The 21,403-nt window shown below is 40.2% G+C and overlaps 1 protein-coding gene across 14 annotated transcripts in view; it reads left to right on the top strand.

Annotated features, from left to right (window-relative positions):
• Positions 1-1,821: 1,821 nt before the first annotated feature.
• plekha5 (pleckstrin homology domain containing, family A member 5) overlaps positions 1,822-21,403 on the top strand; it is a 169,587-nt gene continuing 150,005 nt past the window's right edge. For all 14 annotated transcript variants that reach the window (XR_007969707.1, XM_052118273.1, XM_052118275.1 and 11 more), the window contains exons 1-3: positions 1,822-1,952; positions 2,056-2,132; positions 2,769-2,826. Coding sequence is in view for 13 of the 14 variants with exons in the window: in XM_052118273.1 (XP_051974233.1) it covers positions 1,861-1,952; positions 2,056-2,132; positions 2,769-2,826 (227 nt within the window). In the remaining variant the exon portion in view is untranslated. The remainder of the gene's footprint in view (positions 1,953-2,055; positions 2,133-2,768; positions 2,827-21,403) is intronic.

The following is a 21,403-nucleotide window of genomic DNA, read 5'->3' as shown; positions in this document are numbered from 1 at the left end:
TATTCCTACAGTTTTGGTTAAAATACTTAGCACTGCATGTGTGATTTTGGACATTTTTGAAACCAGTGAATGTGTAAATATGTGAAACTGAGGGGTGTTGGATAATTCCAAACAAACGGTTTAGAATTAAGATCTAATTTAACCCCCCATTAAATATAATTCAAAGCAGGAGTTCATTCAAAAGCTTCAAGTGATCAGACTGATCTCACAGTGAAATGGGATTCGGAACAGTACGTTTACTGGAATGTGAAACACTGCCCCCAGTGGTCAAAACAGTAAGTGTTGTTGAGTGAATGGGCAAGTGTGAGCTCTATTTTCCAGGTTTAATGTCCACACAGGGGCCCCAAAAGCGAGTAGTTTTCAGCTGTACAGGATGTAATACAGTAAAGAGGAATGCATATTTTATAAATTGTCCCCCAACCAAATACCAAACCTAAATCTAACCATCCGTGGACTACAAATGTAATGTTGAAGGGGAAAATGCAACCTCACAATTCCGATTTTCTCTAATTATGTGAACACGAGTACTTCCTGGTTTCAAAGCAGGATTCAAACCCAGGTCTTCCACGCTACTGACACAACCGCATCCGGTCCCACCACATGGAAGGGTAAACACACATGAGCCAAAGCATAAATGTCTGATGGGAAATGCCGCTTGTGAGTGAGTCGGCCAATCCTAGCCCATCCTAGGGTACCAGAACTTTTGGAAACAACATGTCGACTCCCCGTGTGATCAATGTTGCAATGATGCTGTATAAAAAAAAGAGTGCACTACCAATTTATGGGATTATAATGTACAGTTAACTGGTCATTATTGCAAAATAAACCCTAACATATCTGGAACCTAATGCAAATACCAGCTGACTGCAGTTAACTGGCATTATAGCACTAAATACATAATTACTAAGCAAATAAATTCATTAACTGACAATATTGAGTTGAAATTACTGTTTGAAAAAAGAGGCCACGTAGTGATATGAAAGACATGAAAGTAGCACAGCTATGTAGGAAATTGGTTGCCGGGGACAACGGCCAATATGTCACAACTTTATTATTCCCTGAGTGACAAATCATTTTTGGCATATAAAGTTAATCAGATAATACTGACACTGAATAAATAGATACCAAATAAACAAATATGCTTATTAAATAAGCAGCTGTACAATAAATAGTGTATTATTCTGGTTTATTATTAAAATTCTGTAATGTGGCACTGTTAATCATTTTGTCTCCATAAGAATTAAAATGCTTGTGTTTTTCCTTATTTGTAAGTCGCTTTGAATAAAAACACATGATAACTTAATACATGTAAATGTATTAAATAAATGTACAATGCAGGCATTAAATTCTAAGCATTTGTGGAGTTCCTCAAGACAGAGGTCCCACATTGACCTACCTACACACACACACACACACACACACACACACACACACACACACACACACACACACACACACACACACACACACACACACACACACACAGACACAGACAGACAGAGACAGAGAGTTTACATTTAATTAAAATAAATGCATCTAATATTTTTATCCATTTATTTGTGTATCTAGACTATATGTTTTATTTTAATATTCCCCACCTAAATTCCAGATTTCCCAGTTTACCTTTTATTTATTTATTTTTTTCAATTTTCCAGACTTAAAGGTGCTCTCAGTAATTTTTTTCCTCATTAAAAATTTGAACTCCTAACTCCTTTGCAATTTGATTCACGCCTTCACAAATCTCACTCCGCGCATGCAAATCACTTAGGCACTATTTTACCTTCATACTCATGCGCTTCTCACATCCCGTGTACGCGCGAGCAAGTCGGAGGCGCGCAGCTCAAGCGCTGCTGCTCAGTCATGGCGGAGGAGCTGAACGCGGACTGGCTATCTCGCTTGCCTTCCTCATGCAGTTACGGCGTGACACGGGACGGACGCGTATTCTTCATCAAGTAAATATCAGCGGGATGGAAAGTTGGGGCTTTCTACGACTCGAATGGCTCTCTTTGCGTGTTTTTTTCACATGTTCTCCCCTTTTTCTCTTTCACCCAACAGTGAAGAAGCAAAGAGCACAAACTGGCTCCATCCAGTCACGGGAGAAGCCGTCATTACTGGACACAGAAAAACTCCAGGTGAAAATTGGATTCATCAGCTCTTATGATTTGGAAAATCGTTGTATGGAAAATGCACGATGAAACGCAGTCAATGCAGCCGCGGAACCGCAGCTGTGACGCAACGCAACGCAACGCAACGCAACGGACGTAATGTCAATGGGTTTGCGTTGCGTTGCATGCATACCGCACACCTGAATACAAAAACGACACAAAGTTGCGTTTAAGACGCGTCGCGTGACCATTTCGGGCGCGCAATGTGTCACTTTGACAGCTGTCATTCAAATTGGAGTCTCAGGTGTGACGGCAGGCAAGGAAGTCTGTATTAATGCATGCCATATATAAGCCAAACAAGGTTAAGAACACTATTTTAGCATATTTTATAAGCATTTAATGCCTTGAACTTTGCATTTTATGATTTTATGCGAGTTATGATATCAATATGCATGCCTTTCCCAACGTTGAGAAGCAAAATGAGGTGACTAGTCTAGATTTCCATGTTAATCTGCAGTGTAAAGATGAGAGCAGCACTTGTGGGCACTGAGCAACACTGCAGATAACGGGCATGATGTGCTGCCCGCTTTAGGCACACGCCAAACGCAGTCTGGAAAGATGCTTTTGCATGCAAAACCCATTTTCCCTGTGCCTTCTTTTCAGATTTACCTACTGGATGGGAAGAAGGATATACGTTTGAAGGAGCCCGTTGCTTCATCAAGTGAGTTGGATTTTGCTTTCTGTGGAAGGATGATATTTCTTTATCTAGTTTGACAGCAGCAGTGGCCTCCGCACGCTGACACTCATGCCACTGCATTTCCAGAAATGCTTCCGCTGGCACACTGAAGGCATGCACAACTCCAGATGTTTCCCTCCCCTGTTTGAAAGAAAGTAATTACCGTTAGAATGACAAAGAACTTGACAGGTCTGTGTGATTTGGAGCTCTGTTAGCTCAACAGGCTCTACTTGTTGGTTTCCTCCAAGTGAATCATATTAACCCCTATTTGCACAGCTCCAGTCTACTGCATGTGTGACTTTGTTGTTTGGGAATGGCTGGATGAGGAAATCTGACATGCCCTTCATGTGATTTTCATGTCCTGCTATCTGTTTGCATGGTTTTGGTTCATTTGAGTGGATCGTATTTGTTGCTGGTTGGATAGAAGTTGATTGTGGTCATATGATTTTGACAACAACACATTTGTTTCTCTTTTGAATTGGGGTACATGGTACACTGTGTTGAGAGTAAATGTTGTTTCAAAGATGAGATCCATGCAACCCATATGTCATTGAATGTTGTCTATTGTCAGTTATTGATCAAAACAACCAAAAACAAACATTTAATTCTAATCATGCATTGCTCAGATGAGAAAAAAGCCATTCAAGTCTCTCTCATTAAAATGCGCTCCTTTACAGAAATTATGGTTTTGTTAAAGAGACAGTACCGGTTTTATTACATGTTCAACAAAGCAATGTATATACACTGCCTGGCCAAAAAAATGTAATAAATTGCATACGCTAATATTTCGTTGGACTAACTTTAGCGGTGATTACGCCGTGCATTCATTGTGGCATTGTTTCGACAACCTTATGCAACATCACAACATTTATTTCCGTCCAGAGTTGCATTAATTTCTGGTCGAGATCTTGTATTGATGATGGGAGAGATGAACCACTCCGTAAAGTCTTCTCCAGCACATCCCAAAGACTTTCAATGGGGTTAAGGTCAGGACTCTCTGGTGGCCAATTCATGTGTGAAAATGATTCCTCATGCTCCCTGAACCACTCTTTCACTATTTGAGCCCGATGAATCTTGGCATTGTCGTCCTGGAATATGCACGTGCCGTCAGGGAAGAAAAAAACTCCATTGATGGGATAACCTGGTCATTCAGTACATTCAGGTAGTCAGCTGACTTCATTTTATTGCTGCATAACATTGCTGAGCCTCGACCTGACCAATTGAAGCAACCCCAGATCATAACACTGCCTCCAGAGGCTTGTACAGTGGGCACTATGCAGGACGGGTGCTTCATGCACTTCCCTTCTTACCCTAACACGCACATCGCTGTGGAATAGGGCAAATCTGGACTCATCAGACCACATGACCCTTTTCCATCGCTCCACAGTCCAATCTTTATGCTCCCTAGCTAATTGAAGTCATTTGTCTGATTAGCCTCACTAACAAGTGGCTTTCTTGTGGCCACACAGCAGTTTAGCACCAATCCTGTGGAAATGCTCTTTCACTATTAAACATAGTCGACTTTTACGACGTGACTTCAAGCATTTTAGTGATCTCCGATCACGATCATTTCTAGTTTTAATAATGTGTTGGACAGTTTCTCGGTTCTTATCCCAATTCTAGTGATTTCAGCAATCTCTTTAGTTGTTTTCTTTGCTTGATGCAACGTATTGTTGCCCCTTCTGAAACAGAGTAGCATCTTTTCCACGACCACAAGATACGTCTTCCGACATGGTTGTTTAAGAAATTTCTTTGGCCAGACAATAAATAGTACTTGTAAATAATACTTGTAAATAGTAAAAATTATTCAATTAAACATGTAATATCTTAACTATTGATTGAATACATGGATTTGTACATTTTTAAAAAGCCAAAATGTGACCAAAATGATGTAAAACCAATAAAATATAATTTGTAAAATGAATATTTTCGTGATGTACCTAGTTAAACGGTCCCTTATATAATCAACAGCATTAGCTGGGAGAGAATCTTTTTAATATGGAAGCAAAAGGGACATTAAAACGGAAATATACCCATATGAATTGATACTGAATTTGATTCAAATCGAGAGCTTGTGAATCGAAATCAGATGAGGAAATCTGTATCAATACTGCCCTATTTTTACTGCATGTACGTCTCATTATCATTAAGTTATTTTTTTATTTGTTTTGCCATCGGCCACCCTGATCACTAGATATCATTATTAGCATCGGCCATTGAAAATGACATGAAAATGTCAACATTTTTACATTTAAATTTCAAATGTTTTAGTATTTTCCATATCTTTGGGAAATTCTGTGTTCATTACAGTACAGGTTAAGCCCAATCGACAGCATTTGTGGCATAATGTTGATTACCACAAACAAGTATTCTGACTCGTTCCTCCTTTTCATTAAATCTGGGTTACTGTGAGGCACTAATGGAAGTAAATTGGGCCATTCTGTAAACATTCAAATACTCACGGTTTAAAAATATAGCAACAATATGTAAATCATATGCGTTTAAAATAGATTTAGTGTGATAAAATCGCTTATTGACCTTTTCTGTGTAAATTTATATTCGATTTTACAACTTTTTTGCCATGATGATGTAATGCCGTAAACCCTAATACGACCGTAATGAGTTTTAACATTAGGAGGAAGGAACAAGTCGAAATTATTTTTTGTGGTTATCAACATTGTCACAAATGCTGTCATTTAAGCTTAACTTGTATTGAACCCGGAATATTCCTTATACAGTGACACCATAGTATTATTAGATCAGTATTTTTTATTTTTTTTGCCATCTCATTTGTTTAAAATATGAGAACCCTTTTACTGTATCTCAAAGGGCAGTTTTTGTATTCTGGATGAATCCATGGCTAATACTGTGTGAATCTGTAGCTGAAAGCTTTAAGATGCATTTTACTGAAGAATGTGAGAATTTTCAGCAAAGCGTGTTTTCCCACTAGTTGTGTCCTCTTTGGTGACTAAAGGAAGTCTGTTGTATCAAGTGAGCCAAACGGTAATGAATAGCCTAGATGTATGACTGAGAATAAACTGGCACTTCTGTTTTAAATTCTCCATTTAAGAGATTTAGGGAACCTCAGAGCGCCTCTTAAAAGAGTCCGAAAGGAGTAATTAAAAGGTGTGTAGGCCAAAAAATGTCAAACTGAGCTTTTCAGGAAGTCTGCACGCTGTAACTGAAAAATACACAGACCACTTAATTATGAGATAATGACTTTTACTGAATATTTTCAGTGTTCTAGTAAGCAGATGTTTAGGTCGCAGATGAGCATCCTTGGTGCCTAAACTCAGTTTAGCAAGGTTATTGATTTGCACGTTCTTCATTAAGGTCAAGTAATATTTCAGTTGTCTAGTAAAAGCTGATTTATTTTACAAGATGGGGCCGCCATGTTGAGATAAAATGAAAAGTATTTTGACTCATCCCTTTAAAATCTTTAAAAAACAAGAAACTCTGTGTTACAGTGAGGCATTTACAATGGAAGTGAATGGGAACAATCTGTAAACTTTCAAATGTTTCAAAAGTCACATGATTTTAGTGTTATAAAATTACTCTTAACCTTTTATGTGTCAAGTTATCCAAGTTTACAACTTCATTGCCATTATGACATAACAATGTAAACCCTAAAACGACTTTTAAAATGGTAAATTAAACTTTACAGCTTAAATAATACTTGAGTTTTAACGGAAGAATCGATTTAAGTGCTTTTATACTTGGACTTGCTTGTTTTGATTATTGGGGGGGGGTTACCTCCCCCACCTTCCCCAATTCCCCCTGGAATCTACGCCCCTGCCTGGACTACAACTGTTGTCCGATTGTTCAAGCATGTAAACTCGTATACATCCTTATTCAGCAAATTGCCTTAAAAAGACATATTTGTCTTAAAATGTATGTTCGAGGTATGACTTTGTTATGGGTAGGATGTACTTCGTTTTTCCGTGTGCCATTTCATTTTGCACTCAGCCTGTTAAAAGTATACCCGTTTGACTGCGGGTCAATATGGATGCATTTGAAGAACATACACTACGACTGCTTTGACGACTTTCTTTTTTAGCCTAGTCAATGGGGAACGCAATGACGCGTACTGTCCACATGTCTAGATAAACTATGCCGATGAAGAAATTTACGTCCCGTGACTGTGCGTGAGATGTACTGGCATGCACAAAACAGAAATTTGCTCTTTAGCCTTAAATTATAGTCCTTATTTAGTAAATTCATAGCAACTTACAGTACTGCGCAATGCAAGGTGCTAACCTGCCATTGGGAGCAACTTGGGGTTCAGTGTCTTGCCCAAGGACACTACGGCATGTGGAGTCATGTGGGTCAGGATTCGAACCACCAACCCTGCGATTAGAGGCCGTCCCGCTCTACCAACTGTGCCACAGCCGCCCCCAACTTTTGTACACTATTGTACATTAAAAAATTTGGTTTTTTTTAATTAGGCTGCATGTAGACAATCTGCGCGTATTATGCTGATGAAGAAATGTGCAAAACTTTAATTTAAATTGTTGTCATATTTAGCAACTTCATAGCAAACAACTTGCAGTTGTTTAAAAATTCATATTGAGGTATGAATATAATTTATGTGGTAGAACAAAACTTAAAAGTCTCTTCAACTATTGACAGCCCAGCTCTTTCTGCAATGCCTCCCCTTTATCGTAGGATTAGGGAACGACAGTCACAGACCTCAGTCGCAGTAACCCAAGGCCCGTGGAGTATCACTGAGGCATCACTGTCTGTTTTGTAACACGCCTGGGACACACCAGCCTGCCTCGCTTTACCCTCCGCTGATCTAACACCAACCATATCAGACAAATCCAAGGACTGGGTTATGTGCTTCGTCGTTTGCTTGAATGCTCCCTATTTCACATCCCCTCTGTGGATTCCCGTACTGCGCCCACCGTGAACGTACAGATTCTCTGGATACTTCTATGGCTGTGTTGTTGATACCTTGAGGCCCAGAACTGTTGCTCCAGCATTTTTAAGTAATATTTAGCATAAAAATGACAAAGCTGTCTTTAATTACTTGCGCTTATTTTGTTCCAAACTCATGTTCTGTTATTTTTATGTCGAACACAAAAGTAGAACCAAAGACGACATCAAACCTGGCATTCATTTTTGAACCTGAAGTGGAAGCAAATGCATTTCACATGTACAAATTGGCCAGTCAATATCCAAACCAACATATACAGCATCCAACTGATCCAAGACCAGCTTGAATCTCTTTTTCCAGTCACAACTGCAATATATGAAACTTTTTGACTGATCACCAATCAGCACACAGGAACAGAATATACATTGACCAATGACGTTGTGTGGAACTGGTCTAGCTCATATTACTCTGGCGGCAGATGGCGGGCAGCCAAAGATTGAGAGTGATATGGGGTCATTCATTATACTGGCACAAAATCACTGAGGGACTCAAGACTGTAGCTTTTAAACCGCGAGTGGTTGGTGGTATTTAATTCACTGGCCTAAAAGTCTTCCAGAATTCCCTAACAAAAACTCTGCAGATGGGCGGCACGCGAAGATGCCTTTTCTTTGTCAGCTCGTCAGGATTGGAGCTATGATGCAGGCTTTGCCGTAGCCATGCAGCTCAGTTGCGACTTCTTGATCCATGTTGCTGTTTCTTTGGCCTTTTGAATAAGATGCAACAAAAAACCAAAGCTTACCCTTTGGTTACTGTTGCTTTCTCAAACAAGCATTACAGAATACACCACATGAATCAATTGGAGATTTTTTGTCAACTGTATAATGTTTTGTTTAATGTGCTCAAAAAATTACTGTGAAATTGAATGGATATTGTTCTTAAGTGGGCTGGAATCAAGTGTGACTTTTTTTGCTTAATATCAAGGTTCGCAACGTGATTATAAACTGTAGACGTTGTGAATCATAATTGATACAAAAGCTCATCACAGTAAATCAAAAAACGAAAGCTACATTTTGTAGTGATTACAAATGATCACTGTAATCACAAGTGAACTGTGTTCAAAATGTTGATTTTGGAAATCAAATGTCGCGGTGGCCATTGCTGTGCTTCTTGCACGGCTAGCCGAAGACCTTGTCTCCGTTTTAGCTTTGCTTGGCAGCTGTTACAGCGTCTTGGGAACACTGCAAAATAAACAGCTCATGCAGCAGCTTATGTTGGTCATTAGTTTCCGCCTACTGCCTAACAGTCCTCAGATTGGGCAACATGTCAAGAGGCGGAAAATGAGTCCCCTCCTTTTGTCTTGCTCATGCCTTGTGCTGCATATCAAGGGAGAATGCAGTAAAATAATACACACTCAAGTCATGCATACAAAGAGCATTAGAGGTCTCTTATACAGAGAGTGCATCTTCTGAGTAGATTGTGACTGAATGGAATAACCTTTTACGAGTTGTTATTTAAATGTTCTTGTTTTTAGAGATGCAATCTCTGGACTATTTATTTCTGGTGCAATTCAGACTGGAAAATAAATGGAGCTTTGTGGCAGACACAAAGTTGCAAAGGTCACTTATTCAACTGTGGCATGCTCTTTAATTATTTATTTTTTTAATCCAATTTGGAATGCCCAATTCCCACTACTTAGTAGGTCCTCGTGGTGGTGCGGATACTCGCCTCAATCCGGGTGGTAGAGGACACATCTCAGTTGCCTCCTTCCTAGACAATCAATCCGTGCATGTTATCATGTAGCTCGTTGTGCATGACACCGCTGAGACTCGCAGCATGTGGAGGCTCATGCTACTCTCCGCGATCCACGCACAACTTGCCACACGCCCCATTGAGAGCGAGAACCACTAATCGGGACCATGAGGAGGTTACCATGAGCATGTGACTCTACCCTCCCTAGCAACCGGGCCAATTTGGTTGCTTAGGAGACCTGGCTGGAGTCACTCAGCACACCCTGAATTTGAACCTGCGACTCCAGGGGTGGTTGTCAGCGTCAATACTCGCTGAGCTACCCATGCCCCGGCATGCTCTTTTTGATAGGTGCATTTAGAAGTTTTTATATGCATGGATGCATGAGCGCCTCTGTTTGTGTTGCTTTGTGGGTGTTACTAATAGGTCAGGATGCTAGACTAGTTGACTAGTCAACCACTATTTGAATGAGATTACCTAGTTGAAGTTTAAGTGTAATTTTGTTTTGTACATCACTAGTAGGTTTGTGCGTGTGCGTGAAAAGACAACACTCCAGTACAGGTGTTTCCACCATGGTAACGTGTCCTTCAAATGCTGCTAAATGATTTGTCTCTAATGGTCCTTGCATATTTTCATTGAACTGTGGTGCTCGTCATCATTGTGCAAACATTTCTTTGGTTCCATAGCAAGAGTAACATGAGATTCAGTTATTTTAGGACAGTTAAGTGGGTCGATTGATGGGTGGAGTGGGACCACTGTGATGAAAAGCTTCCTAATGCTTCCTATGACTGTTGAATTATGCGAGGGGCCACTTCCCTCCCGATCTCTCTCTCTCTCTCTCTCTCTCTTGCTCTCATGGGCCATGAAGAGAATGTTGAAATGAACATACTAAATGATGCGCAGACAGCACGGACCAAACAGCTGATAGCCAGAGTAATAAAGTGGCTGGAGTAAGCTCTGCAGCGCTCCGTTCTAGTGTGGATGAGAGGCGTAAACGTAGTAAAATTAAAGCACTTTCAAATGAAAACGTGTTAGTTTGGACGTGGCTAAAATCAAGCTTGTGTACCTAGAAGCATCTGCGTTGACGTACTTCAGAGTATTTTACTAGACCGAAATGCAGATCCCTAGAAAGAAATAACTTAATTTGAATTTGGCTGCATATTGCATTCTCTTTGACTGCTGTAATCTCACATAGAAACCCACTCACCCTGAAAGAGAATTAAAGTGAAACACAGCTTGCGTGGTAACTTACTGTATATATTGGCTGGGTGTTGAATTGGGCTTATGGTGGGTTTGGAACAAAACCCTTGGGCTGTTGCATTTAGCTAAGTGATGCATGGTGGGTGGGGGGTTGTTACTCAGCTTTTAGACACTTAATATTGGGTTTTGGATGATTTGTGTTAGTGGGCAGCTAAATGAATGGGTAGAAGACAGCTTGGGAGATGATGGAGACCTCATTAATTTATAGTCAGTGTTTGGACGCTCTCTTTAGACATAAGGGATGGCTTTCTTGAGGGATTTTGCTGAAACTGTGTCTTTTGGCGTTGGCCACTGCGTAGAGCTTGATTCATGCATGGAGAGTCGTTTAGAGGAGGTCAGATAGACCTTAGGAAATCACTTGACGAGCACAATGTAGAGGCAGTGCTGCCCCTCTACTGAATCTACAGCGCTACCAGGTCTGATTTATGAATGTATAACTCAAATGAGCTGAAAAAAGTACAGTTCCCCAACAAATTACTCTTATGAGCTGGCTCATTTGAATCTATAGCGCAAATCAGTGATGAGTGTACTCCGATTGTCAGATGAATGACTCTAATGAGCTGCTTCTGTTGAATCTAATGCACCACCAGTATAGTCCGATTCACAAACGAATGACGTACATCATGACCAGTCTAGTGCGGTTCAAGATCCAATGACTCTTGAGCCAGTTTGTTTGAATCTACAGCGCAAATCAGTGCTCAATGTACTCTAGGGGTGTAATGGTTCAAATCTGTCATTGTTCAGTTTGTATCATGGTTTTAGGGTCATTACCAGTATACAGCACTCGTGTCGAGCAATGTATGCAAACAGTGCCTGTTTTTAAAACGTTTTTTGACCATCGCTGTTGTAATTGACCGCATAAAGAAAATGTTCCCAGACGGGAGACTTTATTTTGACGCAGGGGCTTCTCTCTTGCGTCTTGTTTTCTCCGCTTGCCATTTTGCCAACTAACGCGTGCAGAACTGTGATGTCATCAACTGATTTTACATACTAACAGTTAATAGGAAAGTTAACCCACGTGAAACACAGGTTTATTAATACAGGTGCATTAGCAGAGGTTACAACTGCGCGTGTTTGGTGCTATTTGGTGCTTTATTTTACATTTACGTTTACATTTATGCATTTGGCAGACGCTTTTATCCAAAGCGACTTACAGTGCACTTATTACAGGGACAATCCCCAGAGCAACCTGGAGTTAAGTGTCTTGCTCAAGGACACAATGGTGGTGGCTGTGGGGATCGAACCAGCAACCTTCTGATTAACAGTTCTGTGCTTTATCCCAGTACGCCACCACCACCACTCCATTTTCTTTGCATCTGTATAATCCAAATGCATTATTAATTTAGAGATGAACCGCGGAGCAAATGCTTACCGAACCATGGTTGGTGAACCATACGGTTAGTTTTTTACCGAGAAACGGTACTCCGCTAGTGCACTCCGATTCTCCAATGAATTACTATAATGAGCCAGTTCTTTTGAATCTACAGCGATACCAGTACAGTCCAATTCCCAAAAGAATGACTCTTAATGAGCTGGCTCTTTTTAGTGAATCAAAAATCAATCTATTTGCTAGTGTACTCCTACAAGTTTACTAAAATAACTAACACATTGACTAAAAGCCACACAACTCTGGTTTTAATTTAAAGGGGTCTGTAATAGAATGCTTCAACGCTTCTCTGACTTGGGCGATGAAGGGTCAGTTTCTGGGTCAGCCCACCAGCTGCGAAACCGGGTTAAATGTTCTATGAAATTTTAACAAGACTGCAGCAGAGATCGTTCTCTTTCTATCCGCATTAAGCAACAGTACACCACTCTGAGATCTCACAAACCCATGTCGATGTCTCTCGGAATTGTCTCTTGCTCTCAGCGTGCTTATTCTGCCACTGGCGACTGCTGTGTGAGTTTCATGTATTTCTTGGTTGAAATAAGACTTGACCGTGCAGGCTGCATGGTTTGTTGATCTGCAGAGTAGGTGACGTTTAGCTCAGCATCTGCTCTCTGTATGTGACCGTGTCCTGCAGAACAACCTGTTTTATCTCTCTTCTTCTCTCTTACGCTTCCTGCTGTCTCTCAATAGTACCAAACTCTCATCCTTCTCCTCAAGGTGACAACAGGAGACAAGATTATTGTCACAGCCTGCTGTCCTGGCTAGCAAGTCAATAGATTTACTACTTTGCTTATTATGATAGCACCATCTTTTTCTGCACAATTCATGGTGGCATGGGCTCTTTTTCAGATCTGTTCTGGGTTCAATACAAGTTGAGCTCAATCAACCTAATTTGTAGCATAATTTTGATTACAACAAAAATAATTGCATTTTCTTTCGTTATAAAAAAGAAGCAGAAAAATTGTGGATATAGTAATTCACTTGCAATGAAATTGAATAGGGCCAGTTCATAAATGTGAAATAAACACTGTTTAAAAATGATAGTCACAAAATATAAACATTATACATGTTAATATGATTATACTGTGGTAACCTTAGCAGTGTAACGTTAGGCTGTTTACAATATTACAACTTGGTTGTCATGATGACGTTACACTGGTAAACCCTTTAATCTCGTAATGGCGATACATCACACAAATCATGTTGACATGTTGAATGTTCATGTCTTGTTGCTATACATTTGATACAATGCGTATTTTAACGTTTATGGACTGGCCATATTAACTTCCATTCTAAGTGCTTTACTGTAACCGCAATGTTGACTTTTTTTCAAAGAAGAACAAGACAAAATTATTTATGTAATCAACATCATGCCTCAAATGCTGTTGACTGTGCTTAACTTGTATTGAACCTGGAGCATTCCTTTAAAGATGGGGCTAGTCATCATCAATCTAGCTAACTGATTGATGAACATTTTTATTTATCTAGATTCTAGATTTATTTTCCACATAATTGTCCTTTTTGATTTTCCCATGATGTCAAGCAAAGAGGCACTGAGTTTGAAGGCAGGCCTTAAAATACATCCACAGGTTCACCTCCTATCAGAAGCTAATTGGCTAATTGTCTAAAGGCTTGACACCATTTTCTGGAATTTTCCAAGCTGCTTAATTACACAGTAACTTGGTGTATGTAAACTTCTGACCCACTGGAATTGATAGTCAATTAAATGTGAACCATCTGTCTGTAAACAATAGTTGGAAAAATTACTGATGTCATGCACAAAGAAGATTTCCTAAACGACTTGCCAAAACTATAGTTTGCTAAAATGAAATCTGTGGAATTTTAATGGCTTCAGCCTATGTGTATGTATTACTTCAGCTGTGTATATTTACACTCAATATATATATGTGCGTTAAAGTCCCAGGAGATCAGCAGTTACAGAAATACTCAAACCACCCCATCTGGCACCAACAATCATGCCACGGTCTAAATCAATGAGATCACATTTTTCCCCATTTTGATGGTTGATGTTAACATTTACTGAAGCTCTTGACCCGTATCTGCATGATTTTATGCATTGTACTCCTGCCACACGACTGGCTGATTAGATAATCGCATGAATCTGAAACCGGCCCGATGTTTCGACGAGTCGACTGGTGGACTAAGCAACCAAATGGCTATTTGATTTTGAAAATATCAACTCGTAGCACTCGCAGCCACTCCTTTACCCTCGCGTTCAAGTCATTCTTGATGTCATTGGACTCTGATTACCTCATAATAAGCAATACGCATCACACGGTCGCTGTTTTTTAAATTAAGCCCTCATGAATGAAGTATTTTAGTTTAGTGCCTTGTTCCATAATACAATCGTTGTGTTTATTTTGTTTAACTCGCATGGTACCAGGAGTTTGTGTGGATGTTTTTGTAAGACTGCCCAAGTAGACTCTCTAATTGCGCTTTAGATATTTCATGTGTTATTTTTGTGTTAAGGAATTTTTCGCAGTAGTCTAGACATTTATATTTACATGTATGCATTTGGCAGAGGCTTTTATCCAAAGCGACTTACATTTATATAGGTGTGGAAAAGATTTGTTGGATGAAAGTACTAACAAATAGATGTAAACAAAAATAAACATGCACTCTGCTTGTATGTGCTTCCATGTTATTGGTGATAAGATAATGAATATCCTCCCTTTGTATTCGTGGCTTTGTTAAAGGTTACAGCAGCTGCAATCTGTGCAGGGAATCTGAGAGGAAGCAGAGCTGCTGCATTTGGGTTTTGAGAGCCCCAGTAGTTTTTACTAGTCTCTGCACATCTTCTCTCCTCAGCGAGCCGGCCTGTCATGACATTCCCATTTTGTTGTCTTTGTGGCTTGATAAGAGAACGTTCTCAGTCCTGGCAGGTTGAGATGTGTTGTCTGATCACTGGTATCAGAATCTGGAACAGCTACCACAGTCCTGAATAAATATAAGATGGTTTTGATTTGTTTATTTCAGTATGTAAACTACTCACCGAATATGTTTAAAAAGCTAATGTATAGCGGTGGGTAATATATTATATAATTTAGATTTTTCGATGCATCGCGATCCTTCATTAGAAGGATTTCAATATAGATTCTTAAACACCAAGATTGACCTTGAACTCTATTACTTTTCTAAGTGATCTGAATTGTCATAGAGATCATAGAGCCCTTTTATTGTATTGTGGATCCCATTACTTTTGTCTGGGGCAATGAATTTCCCTGACTTCCATGTACTAACATATTTATTCCATCTGGCATTTTATTATAAATTTGTAAATGGCTTTCGAGAAGCCTGCAGTGGATACAAGCAAGGACATCCAGTGATACAAATCAACTATATTTACAATAGCTTTATTGTCAATAACAAGCTTGTTTTAAATTCTATATTCTTAGCTATCTATATCGACACGTTTGTTTGTCTTTTAAAGCAATTATCAGTTACTAACAGAAAGGTGTGAAAAAGGTCAAACCAGTAGCAACATCATTTATTTAACGGACTCAAACAATAGGCTGTATTAATTTGCTGTCAGAGCCTAAACCAAACAAATGTATCCCATTCATTCTCGTCCATGATTGCATCACCAGTTTTCTCATGTGAATAGTTGAATGCTTCAGACATTGAACCAGAGAGGAGTGGCTGACCTTGGGTGACCTTCCTGGAGACTCGTTGTTACAGTGTCTCTCGGTCCTCTAGTCCCACAGTTCTATCGCTGGGACGCACCGAACATTTTATACAGTTTGGCTTAGACTAACCGTACATTTTCACTTCCACGGGCATATTCATGAGCGGGCATATTCATTCTGTATGTGAGTTGACATATGTTCAACTTGATGCAAACGAGAGGCGTAAATGGCAATCGTCTGTCAAAAGGGTTTTTGGTGCTCGGCAGCCCCTATAGCCTGGATTTTCTGCTTAATAACTCTCAGAGGAAAGACAAAATCATGTGTTGAATGAGTAAAAAAAATTGACACAATGCACATTTTTGGGTAAACTATTCCTATAAAATATAAATCGTCATATCTCTCGCGAGTTCTTACAAGTGAGTTTTGAGTTGTAAAGTGCAAAATGATCCTCTTGGAAGCAGTTTGGGTTATGGTCTTGCGTAATTTACCACCACACCCAAGATAAGTTGGACTCCCTCTGATCCAAAGGAAGTAGTGGTGGATGCCAAAAGAATCGCAATAACGCGCTTCCTGTCCTAATGTGTACAGCAGTGTAACAGCTCTCAAGATAACGGATGTTGTATTTTCAAACGATCTATATTCATGCTGCATGTATAACTCTTTTTCTTCCTTGTGCCTTTTGAAATGGCTGCCAGTTAGCTCTTAAAAGGCTGAAAATAAAATTGTTACTCTTGTACAATGGACAATAAACCACAGTTTTGGATGTCAGCCAAAAGATCTGTAGAAGCCGATACATACGATTGCTGGATATAAACTGCTGTGGGACCAACAACATTGATCCAAAACAGCCAAACTGAAACTATGCCTCCGTTTATTGTAGTTCAAATCACAAATCAAGTCTTTGACTGGTCTGGGCCAGAATGCACCTTGCTTTATTTCCTAAAGCTTGTAGTAGGGCTGAGCAGTATGAATGCATTGGTTGTTGGGGCCGGTAAAAATATAGATTTTCCGACGCTTTGCCGACTTCATTTTAACGATCTCGATACTGATTCTTAAAGGCCAAAATCACTCGCATTTGCAAGCAAATTTCGCACAATGCGATTAAATGTATATATTTTGCTGTTGAATGTTTAGATTTCACTCTCCAGTAAATTAATTGTGCAGTATAGTGGTGGAGTATTCAGCAGCGAGATCCTTTCACTGTGTGTTGAGAGTAAAAGCTGTTCCATGTGTGTCCAAAGACTAGATCAGCACAACCCATTCGCCATTGAATTTTCTCCCCAATTTGGAATACCCAATTCCCAATGCGCTCTAAGTCATCATGGTGGTGTAGTGACTTGCTTTGATCCGGGTGGCGGAGGACAAATCTCCGTCACAAAGTTGCATCCATGTCAGAGATGTCAATGCGCGCATCTTATCATGTGGCTTGTTCAGCACGTTACCACGGAGGCTTCATGCTATTCTCCGGGGCATCGACACACAACCCACCACACACCCCACCGAGAGCGAGAACCACATTATAGCGACCACGAGGAGGTTACCCCATGTGACTCTACCCTCCCTAGCAACCAGGCCAATTTGGTTGCTTAGGAGACCTGGCTGGAGTCACTCGGCACTCTCTGGATTCGAACTCACATTCGACATTCGAATAATGTCTCTTTTAATACCCTTTCTGGATTCTACAGACAGTTGTTTATCAAAAATTACAAAAATGAAACATTTAACTAAAATCACACATAGCAGGGATGAGATAAATCCATTTGAGTCCTCTTTCAATAACATGCGCTCCTTTACAGACGCTCTTTACAGAGCTTCTGTTTTCCTTAAAGAGACAGTACCGGTTTTTAGCACATGTTCAACAAATCAATGCAAATACCCTTAAAACATACTCAAACGTATTGATTGAATACATTGATTTGTTCATTTTTAAAAAGCTAAAATATCACAAATGATTTGTCATTTTATATTAAATATTTTAGTTATGTACCTAGTTAAAAAATCCCCTATATAATTAACTGCATTAGCTTGTAGAGTATTTTTTTTTTCATATGTAAGCAAAAGGGATATTATAACTGAAAATAACAAAATGAATTGATATTGAATCAAAATCTGTATCAAATTGAGAGCTTGTGAATCACAATGGAATCAGAAAGCTGTATCAGTACCATCCCTATTTGTTTGACACTTGAAATGTGTCAACCGGTAGATATCTGTTATACCAATGGCACAAAATCTGACATCAAGCAGAAAATTAGTTTTCAAAACTGGGGTGCAGACAGATACTTTCAGTGTAGACTGCTTTATTGATTATAATCTTAGAAATTTAGATTTCATACCACTTGTAAAAAGTGTTCCTGTCTTCATAGAACTTGTAATTACTCTATGAAAGCTCCGACTTGTCTGTCATGATGTTATGTAAGAAACAATCAAAGGTTATGAACATGGATTTCTGTTTGATATGACATTTTATTATGACATTGTTTCCTGGAGTGCTTTCTTTGTTCAGAAACATTTTGCTAGAACGCATAGAGGTGAAATAATTTAGTGATAAATAATATGCTCTTCTCAACAACAAAGCCATTTTGTTTGAGAAATGAATAACTTCCAAGGTCGGAGGATGTGAACAGCTCTGAATAGCCAATAGAATCTACTAGTTGCCATCTTGTAATTACAGTAATTCCAATCAAGACGTGAACGCAGCATGAGTACTGTAGGTTGTTTATGGTTGCCAAGCAATGTCACAACTTGCTGCATTAATATTGATTTAAACTTATATGTGATAACACTAATTTACAGTGTCTTCAAACACAAGTCTTTCATGCATTTTTGATGCATACCATTGGCGTTATGTAAGATATTTGGTCATACCTTCCACTTTTAGTGAGTGGCATCTATTTTTTCTACAGCCAACGTTGACTTTCTTCTCCTCGAGAATCCCAGCCAGGCCATGCACACTGACCTGAGGTTTCTCATCACGGATTGGACGCCCTCCTGGTTACCACGGGAACTGAGGGGTCAGCTGTAATTAATCCAAAGCACACTCTCTGGCCTCATAACGGCAAAATGTAGGGAGCAGATTACAGAGAGAGTACTCTTAAAGTGCTCTGAAGGTGTGTGGTTGCAACAAGGGATGGCTCACTCAAAACAGGAAACGTCTGGCAATTACTTCTCCTCGTGTTGTTTTAAAGCCATACAGGTTTGGAACAGTTTTGTAAGTACTTTATCGAAATGAATATGCTTAATGTACATTTATAGAGAAAGAGAATACAGCCAAATTGTTGGAAAACTGTCTTGCCTCTCCTCTCTGATCTGTCACAGGTATGCGTTTGCAGACAGAAAGCATGAATGACAGTACTGTTTTTTTTAAACTGGTGATGTAATCAGCTGTGAAATTTTAATCTGCCTCATAAGCGCTTCTAAATGGCTGTCTTGCGAAAGGCACACCTCCCCTTTCCGAGTGTCCTTGTTAACCCTCAAGTGCACTTATTTGATACGGCCAAGAGAACTGATAGCATCTCGTTCCATTTCAGCTCAAGATATCAACAGCCAAGAATCGGATGAAACTGACAAATGGCCACGCCAAATCAAAACCAGCTCTTTTCCAGAGGACAACCAATCTCAGCAGAACAGCTGATGTAGACTTAGTCTGCTTTGGCTAGGCTTTAATGTCAAACACTTCCCCGCCAAGTCGCTGGCTTTCATTCCAAATTTCCAAATAGTCCCCTGTTCTTGTCATTTCCATTACTTCCTGTCTGGTACTCCGCTCCAGTTGTTGTGCAAGGGGAATGTAATGATGGGTCATTTTAGGGATATCATAAAATTTCAAGGGGGGGTGTGCCTTGCACCCCACGTGCTGGCGGGCCATCAGAGATAAAGAAACTCTATCACCGGTTCTCTGATGTCCCGTTGCGTGGTCCTCGATCACTCCTCCACCTTCTTAGGCGGATGACAGCTGCTCCTCCCCGGGCGGACCGGAGTCAAACCTCTGAACCCCATCGGACAGAACGCCCCTCTGCGATTCTTCCGGCCCATTAGGACACTCCCTGGCAGTGGCCCTACCACTCCAGGCGGTCGGTGAGTCGATTCCCTCCTCCCCTCATGAACAGCGGTCTTCCCTCGACCCCTCCGCGTTTTCTGACGGCCGGCAGGGAACTCCTCCGCCCCTGGCAGCGGCTCCATTGCCCAGGCATTCGGGGTGTCCAGTCCCTCCTCGCCTCGTGGACAGCGGTAGTTCCCCACGTCCGGGCGTTTTGGGCTTCTCTTTCCCATGGCGGATGGCAGCGATGCTCCCTTGGGTGGACGGCAGTGTCGAGGACTCTATGACAGGCATCCCTCCTCCATCCCGGGTTGAGGCACCAATGTAAAGATACATTTTAATGATAAACTTAAACAAAAACACACAAACATAAACACATACAGGGCAGCTGCCTGTAGTTCTCTCTCTCGAACTGCCATCTCTAGTCACCTTTATCCCTCGCTCTCCTCATCAGGCTGATTGGGGTCAGGGCGTGCATCATTCCGGCCCGGGCCCACCATCATCCGTGCTACAATAACATTTACTGAAGCCCGTTGCCGGCAGCAGTGGCACAGTTGCACTCAAAGCTAGTTTGTGGTGGATCACTATACAAACAAAAGCTCTGAAGGTTTTTGTACTTCTTCAAAAATGAATAAAGTGAAGTTGTTTATAAGTTATTGTATTAAACTGGTATTACTGCGCAAACTGAACGATTAGAAATGTCAATGTTTATTATGAAATGTATCTGTGTGTAGCATTGAATACATTTTATTCAAGCTGTCAAACAACAAAAAAACTCACTTGTTACTGAAAATATATTTTGCAGGCTATATGAAAGATACCTATACCAAATATCATCCAGTGATGGCTAGAGTAAATCTATGCCATTTGATAATGATTTGGGTCAAATTTAATGGCAGACTAAGCGAGTTGCGTTCAGTAGCAATGCAGAATGTGTATAGTCTGGATTCATAGCTCATCGTCTGTCAGTTGAGGTGTGTGTACTGTAATAAAACTTTTTTTTATTGTTCCTGCTACAGCATATAGTAATAGAGAACTACATATTTCATCAAATTGACCCGCTTTTTGAAAACGGCAGTCTATTGGAGACTGGGTCTAGTTATCGAGTCAAAAGTCCAATTACACAAATGTGTTTTCTCTGCCCTGTTTAATTTTGCATATGCTGAACTGTGGACAAAGGATAAATAGGTATTGCAATGTTTTGAATGATCAGGGGATGCACATTGGCTGGATTACAACATAACATGTCTTTTTTGCTATGAACATGGACATTTTATTTAGCTGTCTTATGAAGCTCTCAATCACCAGTTTATTGAGTGCAACCCAAACCCAAAATGTTATGGGATTGTCCTCCTTTGCAGTTGTGATGCTAAAAAGCCTCTCGCAGAGCAAGGGCTGTCACCACATGCATTGCTTTGAATTCAAAATGCATGCAAATGTTGGCATTCTCTAATTCAACAATAAAAAACGAGTCGCAGCTAATCCAATAAATCCAACCCTTTTGAAAGGTTTAGCTATTGCATATTCTGACAGAATAAAGGAATACTTTCACTCAGAACTTCCACTTCAGTTCAACGGTCTAATCGGCTGACAGCTGGGCTGGGCGATGT

The sequence above is a fragment of the Xyrauchen texanus genome, chromosome 45, assembly GCF_025860055.1.
Source record: "Xyrauchen texanus isolate HMW12.3.18 chromosome 45, RBS_HiC_50CHRs, whole genome shotgun sequence".
Classification (NCBI taxonomy): Eukaryota; Metazoa; Chordata; class Actinopteri; order Cypriniformes; family Catostomidae; genus Xyrauchen; species Xyrauchen texanus.
This window is presented reverse-complemented; position numbering and strand designations above follow the sequence as displayed.